General features: G+C 34.6%; 1 protein-coding gene and 1 long non-coding RNA gene across 2 annotated transcripts; one reads left to right on the top strand and one right to left on the bottom strand.

The window, feature by feature from the left end:
* Positions 1 to 295: 295 nt before the first annotated feature.
* On the bottom strand, positions 296 to 2707 carry LOC148170578 (putative multidrug resistance-associated protein lethal(2)03659). Its single transcript, XM_088041131.1, has 7 exons — positions 2352 to 2707; positions 2194 to 2305; positions 1432 to 2146; positions 1109 to 1385; positions 910 to 1060; positions 632 to 862; positions 296 to 585 (listed from the first exon to the last, which is right to left on the bottom strand). The coding sequence occupies exons 3-7, from the start codon at positions 2091 to 2093 to the stop codon at positions 326 to 328; spliced, it is 1581 nt and encodes a 526-aa protein (XP_087897257.1). The 5' UTR covers positions 2094 to 2146; positions 2194 to 2305; positions 2352 to 2707; the 3' UTR covers positions 296 to 325.
* A 6909-nt stretch (positions 2708 to 9616) lies between these two features.
* On the top strand, positions 9617 to 10294 carry LOC148170577 (uncharacterized). Its single transcript, XR_015770414.1, has 2 exons — positions 9617 to 9873; positions 9931 to 10294. It is a non-coding gene; the product is annotated as an uncharacterized LOC148170577 (long non-coding RNA).
* Positions 10295 to 12749: the final 2455 nt, after the last annotated feature.

Below are 12749 nucleotides of genomic sequence, written 5' to 3'. Positions count from 1 at the left end.
ACAGTGTTTGCTAATACATTGAATTGTTGTCCTATACTCGCTGCCGTCCGACCGCTGTTAATGCCTCTAATAATTAATGCACGCTTTTCGTTTGAAATTTTTGTGCTTCGTCGTATTTCACGATCCATTTCAAGAAATAAATCAGTCGTGACTTTCAATTGACAAAACGTGAAACTGTTTTGACAAATGAGGAATGTGTTTGAAAACCAGCACTCTATTTTTTGCCGAGGGGAAACACTTTTGAGAAAAGGTGAAATGCTTTTGACAAAAGAGAAAAACCAAAAGAAAAACACTGTAATGTTACATATTAACTTATTAGTTATCATTACAGATCTATCAATGTTTCGTCCTTGTCTTCATTTCTACTAGTTCCATCCCCAACAAAACATTTGTTATCAAAACTTGTTCTTGTCGATCTCTTCGAAATTTGCAATCGAATTCCATCATCATTTTCAGGACATTTTTCATACTTCAACAGTCGCTCGAACGAGATCATTTGAATATCCAATTCAGTCCATTTGTGGAATCCTAATTTCAACCACCACGCTAAGAGAGTTATTTGTATAATGGTAACACTTTCATTTTCTGAAAAAACAATCTTATGCGATATTTTTAAAATTTCGCTACTTACGATTAGTACAAATAAAATAAACTACAATTATTACAGTGTAAAGTGTAACAACTAAGTCTTGTAGGAAACCAAACGCTTTTAACATGCAGTGAAGAGTGTAAGACGCAGAAGTGTGTTGGTTTATTAAATGTTCATGAAATTCTTCCTTGAGTTTGTTATTCATGTTAAAAGAACCAATTGTTGTTAAACCGTTCATAGTTGCACTGATGTATCCAATTATAGGACTAACACCTGAAAATATAACTCAGTTTTAGGAAGTCAGACAAACTTACCATTACTTGATGCTTCAAGAGTTTTGAAATTTCTTAGGCTTTCGAGAAACCACTGACGAAGTATGAACAACACAACAAAGAGGACAAACGTTGGAATCAAAAACAACACGTTTATGTAAACTATCGCAACAACGATTTCAAAAATTTGAAGTAAGATCTATTGGAAAACAGAAGTAGAGTGTTGTATTCCAATCAGTTTTGTTACCTGAAGTAGATCACCAAACAAAAAGGGTATCACCTCATCAACTGCACTGAGGTCTTTAGAAAATCGGTTAATGAGGCTTCTAATGGTGTTGTTTTGACAAAACTCCATCGAAATGTTGTTAATCAAAGTTTTGTGCAATTTCATCGAACACCTCTTGGCGAAGTTAAAGACGACGAAGCTTTTTACCAAGAAAGTCGCTCCAAAGAGCAGATTCATGATTCCATATGTTTGGTACCAAATTCTTAGTTTCGGGCTTTTGGTACTTGTCATGTTCGTCCTTAAACAAATCGTAAGTTCAAAGTTTACACTCGTAGCATACATACTCAAAAGTCAGTAAATTATTCATGTAACTATCTTCAACTTGTAGCATTACAAAAGAGGTGAAAACTATCATAAACGTGGCAAGACCACCCGTCAGAAGAAAGTACTTCTTGTAAGATTGGAGCCTGAACTTGCTGGAAAAGTCTTCTACGTCTAACAACTTGTCGTCTTTATCTTCGTTATCTTTAAAAGAAACTCGCGACTTGTCCAAACTTGCAGTCCAGAAATCCTCGCCCTTTTGTGTGTATGTAGCTCTAGCAAAATGGATTTTATACTTCAAGCTACAACTCGAGTTACCATCAACCATCGCCAGGTCACGATTCTCCAAGCTGTCCACGTCTTCCGATAGTTCACATAGTTCTAAGACTTTTTCGTAACGACCCTCATCAAACTGTTGGCCAAACAAGATATTCTGGCGAATGGTAGAATCAAAGACCCACGGCTCCATCAAGTCAGTTCGAGAGGTTTGGAGCAATCCTACTTCTTCAAAAACTTCTTCATACTTTCTAAGCGTTGCAAGGAACTCCGATGTTGAATAAACTGCTTGTGGAAGCTTCGTGCTCAGACTTTCCGACAACATAGAAATGTAAAAAAGAAGGTAAAGCAACGCCTCACTTCCCACGTGAAGATGAGCTAAAATTGACACATACAATATCGCCCTCATTGTTAAATGCCCAATGGTAAAACCGAACGCTTTCAAGTAGAAGAACTTCTTGACTGCAAATTGACAGTTAATTTGATTTAACACTTTGACACAAATACACCTTCTAGCTTCCAAAGTTTTGGACCGGTTTTTCTTCGCCAGGAAAGAGAGTCGTTGCGCGGTTTCCCCAAACATTTCTTTTTTAAAAAACATGATGTTTTCTCCAATCAAACCTGCAACATTGGAGGTTGAGCAATTCTGAAATATTTCAAAGCTTACCATGCACTGGTAGTACCACTAAAATTATACATGTAACGACTAAAACTGTGGGCCCAATTCGCAAGTAGAGAAAGTACGAAACTACAGTTAGTTTTACGAATGTTATCCACAACTCGTTCGCAGTTTTCATGAAGTTATCGATGACGATGGCGTTTTTAGCAAAGAGGCTGACAACAGTTCCAAATAACGTGTCTGTGTGGGTCAGATTCGATGTCAATATTTTCGTGTATAGTAAAGAGCACAGTCTTGTGCGCACCTTGAAGCAGAAACCTTCCATGTAAAGAGAGTAATTCTGTGTAAAAACACTGTTTAAGAACTTGAAAAGTGTCATTACCACCAGATAAAACCCCGCAGTAAAGTAATCTCTTTTCAAATAATACAACACTTTTTCTAAAAGATAAGGTTCGCTGATACTGTAAAATCGGTCGTATTAAACGCTCAAAGCGATTTTATTCCTTACATGAAAATTGTATCGGCTAGTAGTTTCATCAGTCCAAGACTAAAAAAACAAAGTCCAAAACATTTTAGAAATGTTTTGCGAAAAGCACTGTTGTCCTCCAAGGAGATTTCGTACATATTTTCTAGTTTTTGTGATCTCAGGTTTTTGGGAACTTCGTATAAATCGTCTTCTGTAAAAGGAGTGTGACACCCTTTTTTCAACAACTTGATGGCGTAGCTAAATTAAATAATTGAAATGTGATGTTGGCAAGTTTAGTGTACTCACATAAAACATATTTGAGATAAAGTGCTGGCGGTGTCTTTGGGATGTTTGATTCTTTGGTGTTTTGGTTTGTGATCCATTGTAACATTGACAGGACTGTAATGATCTGTAACCCAATTCCGCCAAAATTCAAATGAACCGCCAAACTCAAGAACCGCGAAATTTAAAATAAATAAAATGGCCGAATATCGTGATCGTCTGAAACGGCTAGGACCTACGTTGTGTTGTGAAGGCGGATGTTCGTTGGATACAAAGCAGTGCATCGTCTTTTGGGGAAGAGCGTACCAACACAAAGCAATAAAATACACCAGACCAAATGTGGTTTAACTTGTTTTATTCAGACTTTAAAAGTTTGAATGGTTTTGATTTAAATTTTACAGCTAATTGTTCAAGAATTACAAGCATTTGAACAGACGAACTGATCATGTTACAAAATTCTTAATAATCTTTAATGTCAAAAGAAGTCACTTTACAAAGAAACGTTTCGGTACAAAAATGCAATAAACAAATTAACGGAAAGTGAATTACATCAAAAGAACTACAAAAATCTCCCATTCGCTCTGTTGTGAGTGTGATCAAACTACAAAAATTATTGAAAACAATATAACAATGAAGAACAACACACAATTTACCAAGTAAACATATACAAACAATTTATCAATAAACATTAATAATAAAAGTTAATTATTTTCAAAGGCGACACACAGAAACAGGACGGGATTAGGTTTTCGGAAGACCCGAAAATAATCCTTCCTATTCCGCAAGCATAGTACAGGCGGTGCCTTATCGAGAGTACTAACAAATTATGGCCAGATTAAGAGTAACCAACATCTCACCCGCGGAAGACCCGCTAGTTAGGTGAACCCTGACTACCCCGCGAGTCCCACGTAACAAGCTTCCAGCACTGGAGGGTTTTCGAAAGTCAAAATCAAAGTTTAATTTTGAATTGATCACACTCTGAAAAATCTACTAATATTAACGCGAGAGGCTGTTTGTTATGTTGAGTCTTTTGTGACGAAGAAAATCTGGAAAGGAGCATTGGGTTCGGACAAGTACAGAGCAGCTACGAAAACAAGGGACATACATAAAATACATAAACATATAAATTTTCAGTTTCAGTTTCAATAAAATACAATGGAAGAGAAAGTCGTGGACTTTAGGAAAAATGTACTCGTTTTTGCTCACGAATGACATAGAGCGATTCAAAAAGACATTCCCAGTTAATTTGATGTATTTCACAATTTCTTTAAAATCCTATTCTATTTTTAATCCTTCGAACTCAACAGTAAAAATTCCTTGAACAGAATCGAATAAAATTCAAGTTCCCAAAAGTATCGGGTTTCCACGAATCTAAACTGCTTCTGCACGTGTCTTATCGGACGGTGGGCGAACACTGATTGAATCCAGACGCTTACGTCATCGGAAAAACGCGTTACTTTAGAATTGTACAGAAAATAGCTACTTTACATGAATCCGGAGAAACTTCCTTCTTAAGACAACAAATGACAAAAATTATTACATACCAAAAGATGACAACACACAAGCGCTTCTACAAGAAGCCCTAAAAGAGTCACTACACGCCCGTCAAAGCCAATGGGTTTAAAAAAAATTATTTACAAGATTTTGACAAACTACAAATTAACAAAACACAAAATGAAAAATTAAAACAAAATAGGAATTAAAATTAACACTTGGAAAAATTTGGCGAAACGCACTCGATAACACAGCACCTTGGTAACTACCAAAGTCGTACCAAGAATGAATGCCTCCGGCGTCGCCCGCCTCCTCCGCTGTGGCGGCGGTGAACTACCAAGTCCACCAACTTCTTAACGCAAAAATTCCTGCTGTCGTTGTGGCGCGAAAAGTTTGAAATTTAAATTTGAAGTGGGACACTACAGTACTGACTAGGTAAAGATTTCTGGTTTGGTATTAATTAATCTTTACACAATGACAGGTAATAAAGTACGAGATTGTCCGGACGAAAATATTTTTCTGGTAATTGCTTGATACGTTGTGGCTTATTAGCATTATAGAAAAAAACCGTAAATGAAGATAAATATCACGATAAAGGTACAATTAGGAACGTCGTTGAAGTTAGCGTCATTTTATCGGATTCATTTTCATAAATTAAACGCCGCAGTACTTCGCCTCAAATGACGCATGCATGCCGGTCGCACTTTTCACATGCGAATTTCCACCGATCGTCGTCTTTTTTTCACACAATTTTTGACCAAATGACACCGTAATGACCTTCTGCCCCATCTTCAATCAAAATTCTCCTTCTACATGAGAACAAAGTGGTAAAACTCAACCCTTAACCTAACTAGAAAATTATTATTCATTTCAACCTTCAATAGTAATGTAGCTTCTTCATAAATACGACATCAAAAAATTACAAATAAATCACTTAGTAATCCCCCCATATCGCATATACGCCCACCACCCGTCAGAGGGTGGCAATCTCAACCCCTCAAACACCACCTCCGATTATTTTGAAAAATCCGCAATGTAGCCTTTTGAATTTGACATGGAAAAATTACAAATAAATCACTTAGTAATCCCCCGTATCGCATATACGCCCACCACCCGTCAGAGGGTGGCAATCTCAACCCCTCAAACACCACCTCCCACTATTTTGAAAAATCCGCAATGTAGCCTTTTGAATTTGACATGGAAAAATTACAAATAAATCACTTGGTAATCCCCCATATCGCATATACGCCCACCACCCGTCAGAGGGTGGCAATCTCAACCCCTTTCTACAACTTTCAACTTTTTTCAAAAAACTTTTATTTAGTCCGATGACATCGCTAATTTCTTATATCCGGTTTACACCCTCCAACTGTTAGAGGGTAAAGGTGTAATTGTTTAAACAAAATAATACCTTTTAGTCTGGCAACCCAGAATGCACCTTGTTAAATTGTAGGTTGCATTCTAATTTTTTCTATTGAATTTACGGCCATTGTGTTTTTGACTATGCACCAGAATTTTTATGAAGTAATTACTGAACATGGGATTTTTTACGAGAATACGTTAAAATCGATATTTTATCTGAAAATTAAAACTGCCCGTTTTTGCCGTTTAATCTTACGCAAAATGTCTCGAGGTTTTCATTAAAATTTCCTTTTAGTTTCTTTAAACTTTAGATACAAAAATAGAGGTTTTATAGATTATAGATTACCAAGCAGGTTTGCTTGACTTTTTTGTTATTTAAAGGAAATAGCTATCTGTTATGTCCCCTTCTGCTGTCTCTTTAAAAAATAGCTGCAGCAGGTTTTCGTAACACATTTGAAATTTCAATTTTGCATGGACTTTGGATTTTTATTTTAACTAAATTTACTTTTTATTTATAAGGTAAATAAATACAAATAATTTTGAGAAAATCAATGCATATACTATGTAGGTGTCTCAGAATTTCTGAACGACTCGATAACCTCAGGTTCTGGCTAATTATTGCATTAAGCAAATGAAATTGAAATAGCTCCTTAGATTTTACATTAGAGCAATGTAACGCTAACCAATCACAAATATTTTATGAATCAATATTCAAATGTACCATACATTGTTAGATACTTAGCAACATCGTTTTTGTTATAAAAAGAAACGTATTTGATTGTTTAATTTTATATTGCATTAATTAATTTGTTTTTAGCAAATTAACTCATCTTCGCCAGTTCTGAGACACTCTGGATGTTATATGTTTTGAGTACCCACCTAATTATCTAATTAGACTAATAACAATAAAAAATTCGCTAAGTTGGTTGTTTTGTTTTGACCATCCTTTTCGTTGACACGTCACCAGCAAGGAATTGTTGTGTGCCGTTGTGTTTCTCTGTCGTGCTTACGGGGATTAACTAGTGAAAAAGCGAGATTCCTTAAATTGTGGTTTATTGCTAATATTTACATTCCGGGTTGGAGTCCGGATCAGTACCTCTTAAGAACTAAATCTAAAATCTAAGAAAAATGCGTGGTCGGAATACTCGCACCCCCACTCCGTCTTAAGGGAGAGTTATGAGATGTGACTAATTGAACATATGTGAATGAGGGTGGCTGGAATTAATTACAACACCTCCCCCCTTGAATTAAAATTTTGCGGCTAGTCGCAAAATTTTTACAAAAGTGAAACAAAAGGAATAAGAAAATATATAACATAAAACAATGCATGAAGTCTCAATCTAATAGTAGTAATAACTAATATAAAATATACAAAAATTGAAATACGACATTAACAAAAGAATATTTTGTGAGATAAAAAAAACAATTAAATCATAATTAATACAAATAATATATGATAGAAACTATGCTAAAAAATATATATACAGGGTCCGGCAACACTTGTGTCCACCCCCAAAATCGTCTTTAATTTTAAAGATAAAATTTTGAAAATTTTGCACTCGCTCACAGTTGACAAAGCTCTAGAAGCTGACGCAAAAATTTGTTTTTTATCACTGATAGTTTTGGCGTCGCGATGCCTTAAAATGTAATTTTTAGGGAATTGTGAAGGTCTGTGATATCAACCCTTAATTTATTTTTTTTCCAATATAAATGTGTTAAGACTATCTCAGTTGTTATTTTAGATCCAATGCAAATTCTCTTCAAAATTTGGGAAAAAAATGCGGTTTTATCAAGTTAGTTTCCAATTTCATTACGTCAAAATTGGGAACTACGTTTACACCCATCTGTCAACATTTTGTGTCACAAATGACATCTATCATTTGGCTCGCTTTAGATTGTAACAAAAGTCATACTTGGTGAAATTGTCGCTTTGTCGATGTTATTTAACGATTTCTGGTGTCCATAAAGTGTAACATGCCCGTGTTAATCAAAATTAACCTTTATAAGAATGAATGAAGTGACTTGTGAAATTTTGGTGTAAACGTAGTTTGCCGCTGCGCTGTCAGAATTTTGAAAACTAACTTGATAAAACAGCGTTTTTTTCCCAAATTTTGAAGAGAATTTGCATTGAATCTAAAATAACAACTAAGAAATTTTTAAGACATTTATATTGAAAAAAAATTAAATTAGGGGTTGATATCACAAACCTTCACCATTAACTAAAAATTACACTATTAAGGCGTCGCGACGCCAAAACTAGCAGTGATAAAAAACAAATTTTTGCGTCAGCTTGTAGAGCTTTGTCAACTGTGAGCGTATGCAAATTTTCAAAATTGTAACTTTAAAATTAAAGACGATTTTGAGGGTGGACACAAGTGTTGCCGGACCCTGTATATACATATGAAATTAATTCCGACATTATACAATATATAATGTGGTACATACATACATATTCGTGGGACATAACATCAAAAATAGAATAATGTATTTAATTTATTAATTTGATACGTGATGATAGTAAAACACTCCTAATTTAAAATGAAAATAGTTGAAACGAGGATCAATTCGGATGTGTGAAAAAAAAATCGTAAGAAAGAGAAACAAAAATAATTATACGTCGTTTTCTGGTAAATTATATTTCTTTAAACGATTGAAATGGACTTTTTGGTGTTTTCTGTTTACTAAAATGGTACAATTGACATCAGAGTCGACGGAAACAATTTCATATGGGCCTTTGTAAATTGGTTGGAGCTTTTTACATTTACTAACAGGAACACTTTCATCCTCTAACAGAACCAAATCGCCCACACTAAAATCTTCAGTTTTAGAAGTTTTGTCGTAATAAATTTTGGCTTTTTGTTTGGCGTTAAGTAAATTCTCTCGAGCTGCTTGATGACAATGCTGTAATTTAGATTTAAGTTCATTGGCGTAATCGTCTAAGTTATAGGATACTTCTGGGGATTTTTTTATTGAGGTAGGTAATTTGGGTAGTCTGCCATAGACTAATTCAAAAGGTGTAAATTTTGTAGCTGAATGAGGAGTAGAATTGTATGTAAAGGTGGCATAAGGAAGAAAATTATCCCAGTTGTCACTGTCTTTGTTGACAAAATTTCGCAAATACTCGTTTAATGTTCGATGTGATCTTTCTACGCTTCCTTGGGTTTGTGGATGATAACTAGTTCCATGTAACTTTTTAATTGACAATAATTTACAAATATCTTTGAATAAAGTAGACATGAAATTCGTTCCTTGATCGCTTAATATGGAATCGGGTATTCCGTGCTGACATATTACATTTTCAACAAAACTTTTTGCAACTGTTGTACTTTCCTGATTCGGTATTGGTGCACTTATAACAAATTTGGTTAAGTCGTCCACGATTGTTAAAATGTATTTATTGTTATTGTCGGTAATTGGGAATGGTCCAGAAATATCTAAGTTTACTTTTTCAAATGCTTTTACCGATGTTGTCGATACTTGCATTGGCATTTTGATTTTAACTGTTATTTGATTTTAATCTATTAAAGGTTCTGTTAACACCTTGATGACCACCTAAAGGTGTTAAATGATATTCGCGTAATATTTCCTGTATTTCTTGTGATGAATATTTTTTTTTTCTAATTTGCTTCTAGAATAAATCTATTCAAGTACCCGAATGACGTATTTTGGGTGTTAGAATAAGACGTTGGCGTGCGAGAATAAACTAGTAAAATTTACTCTATTGATGTTGGTAGCGTTGATCTTGAATTGTCAACCGCTGTCAACGACAAACGTGAAAAATGAAACTCACCAATAAACGAAAAGAAATTGTGTTTAATTAATTATTGTTAAGAAAAGTGCAGTTATTATAAACATTAACTGTTATATGAGAAGTGTCATGGGAATTTACAGTGACACCATGGACATTCTTGTCTGATACAATATTCTGTTGCAAATTATTTTGTTCTAAATTAACAGAACAGCTTGGTAGGTTCGAAGCAACTGACCCAAGCATTTCAGACACTTCAATTTTTTTTCTTGTAGATGCCTCAACATAACCTTCAGCAACAGCTGAAGATTTCCAGCCTCCGTGGCGCTTAATGGTTAATAGATCACCACCATGAGAGCCGTTGCGCTGGTTCTTCGGAAACAATGTCCTGTAAAACCTTCTGGGTTTGACAACTTGAGAAAAACTGCGATTTCTTTTGGCACTTTACCCATGGTATTAATGCCAATTGGAGAATTCACACAGAAACCTTTCCGATAAGTTAAGAAAAATCGCTTATGTGTCACATTTTTAGGTCTTAAGTTAGCATATTTCTTGATTAAATTAATCCATTGTGGATGTGTTATTAGAAATTGTCTTGGAACGTTGTTTTTTGTTTTAAGAATCGACACCATGATAGAATCTAATCTATATTCAATATCCTCAATCGACAAATTCGTTAATTCCTCACGCCTACATGCTCCGTTATATCCAAATATCAGGATGACCTAAAAGTTCACCAGTTATAAAGCAACAATCAAAAAAGTAAAATTTAGTTACTTTCATCGCCAAGTATGTTTCATCATTTGCTTCTTGAATAAATTTATGAATATCCCCTTCTTCTAAGATTTCAGATTTCTTTGGTTTGTAACCTAACGATCTTTTTAACAGTGCCTGTAATTTTCGGTATTTGGCGATATCTACATCCATTTTGATGTTTATACAGGATCTTAACATCGAATAGATCCTCCATAAGGTAGATGACTTATACTTTTGGCGTTGAAGATCAAAATACGCAAGTAGAACACTTTCGGATATTCCTTCTATGTCATTTTCATGACGCCACTCTTAAAATTTTTGAAATTCCTTTTCATACTGGGATCTCGACTTGTCCGGCAGTAATGATTCTAACGTTTTTTTCGCAATTTCTTTAATTTTTGGCGGCGTAAGAGATGTATTTCTTTCAGCATTCATTTTACGCAAAAATTGACACTGACGTTTTAAATTAATTTTTTCAAAGCCGCCTTAAAATATTGTACATAAATCTTACCAACCACTTCCAAAATCCCTAGATTGAAATTTTTTCTGTTTTAATTTATAAAAGTGCATGAGAGGGCAAATTAGAAAAAATAATATAAAACACTCATTACAGAAGGGCATTCAAGCACTCATTTGTTCCTCAACGCGCCACTTCGCGGCTTGTTTCGGAATTTCAAATTCGTGCTTGAATGCATGCCTTCTGCAATTCGTATTTTAATATACTATTCTGGTGTTGTCATGAAAAATTAGAATTTGAACTGGTGATGATTTAAAAATGTATCGAAGCATTGAACGAACTGCTGAAGTTTTCAGATTTTGAGCTTTTATGGATGCGCTTGAAATAGCAATTTTTGTGATTTTATTATGTTCACAAAAACTTTTTAAATTAATCAATCCTCGAAAAACGTTTTGATTGGAAGCTGTATCTGCAACGTTATCTTTTACGATTAAGTATATCAAAAATCTTCCATCTGACTTTAAGTGAGCAATTTCTTGTATGTCGGCATTTTCCGCTTTTAGCTCGAATAAACTGTTGTAGTGTTCAATTTTTGTATCAAAGTTTATGTCCGTAAAATGTAAATGATCGTACTCATCGGAACAATCTGCGATTGAATCCGTAGTATCAATGATATTAGGATTGTTGATCACGGTTTTTTCTACAGCTGATTTATATTGTTCGAACTCTTCATCTCGTTCACTTTGTGTTAAGTAAATTCGGCTTAGAGCATCGGCATTTGAATTTTGTTTTCCTGGCTTATAAATTACTTCGTACTCGTATTCTTCTAATTTTAATCTGAATCGCATGAGTCGTGAAGATGGGTTTGAAATCGAAAATAAGTAAATTAAAGGTTTATGATCTGTTAAAATTTTGAATTTCTTTCCGTAGATGTAGGGACGAAAGTGTTGAACACCATAAATAATCGCTAACAATTCTCGTTCGATGGTGGAATAATTCTTTTCCGATTTGTTTAATGCTCTGGACGCGAACGCGATTGGCAAGTCTCGACCAATTGGTCCCTGTGACAAAACAGCGCCGATTGCATTTTGACTCGCGTCTGTAGTCACTATAAATTCTTCAGCGTAATTGGGGTATTGTAAGATTGGCGGATTTGTTAATTGCAATTTTAATGTTTCGAAAGATTCTTCGCACAGTGCGGACCAAACAAAAGGAACATTTCGTTTTAATAAATTTTCGGTAATAAGAGGCAAGTCCAAGAAATGATCTAACTTGATCAGCATTTTTTGGTCTAGGGTAATTTTTTACGACGCTGATTTTACTCGGATCCGGCTTAATACCTTCGTCGGATATTAGGTGACCTAAGTAAGTGATTTCTTTTCTAAGGAATTCACATTTAGAAGGCTGTAATTTTAAATTATATTGTCTGAGTCTTGAAAAAACTTCAATTAGTTTAGTATTATGATCCCGTAATGAACCACCGTATATAACTATATCGTCAAGGTAGACGAAACATTTTATCCCTTGCAGACCTGAGAGTACAGTATTCATCAATCTTTGAAATGTTGCTGGTGACGATTTTAATCCCATAGGTAAACGTTTGTATTGGTAATGCCCTTCAAAAGAAAATGCTGTGCACGGTTTACTTTCATCATCTAATAAAATTTGATGAAATCCTGTTGCCAAATCAATAACTGAAAAATATTTCGAATTTCCTAATTGCTCTAAAATTTCGGAAATATTAGGCAAAGGATAAGCGTCTGATTGCGTAACATCATTAAGTTTCCTGAAATCGACCACTAATCTCCACTTTTTATTACCGTTACCATCTGTTTTCTTAGGGACTATTAAAATTGGCGAATTATAGGGTGAATTGCTATT

This window comes from Gnatocerus cornutus, chromosome 7, assembly GCF_029298725.1.
Source record: "Gnatocerus cornutus isolate USDA-ARS CGAHR chromosome 7, icGnaCorn1.1, whole genome shotgun sequence".
In the NCBI taxonomy this organism is placed as follows: Eukaryota; Metazoa; Arthropoda; class Insecta; order Coleoptera; family Tenebrionidae; genus Gnatocerus; species Gnatocerus cornutus.
Note: the sequence above shows the minus strand (reverse complement) of the source record. Positions and strands in the feature narration are given on the sequence as shown.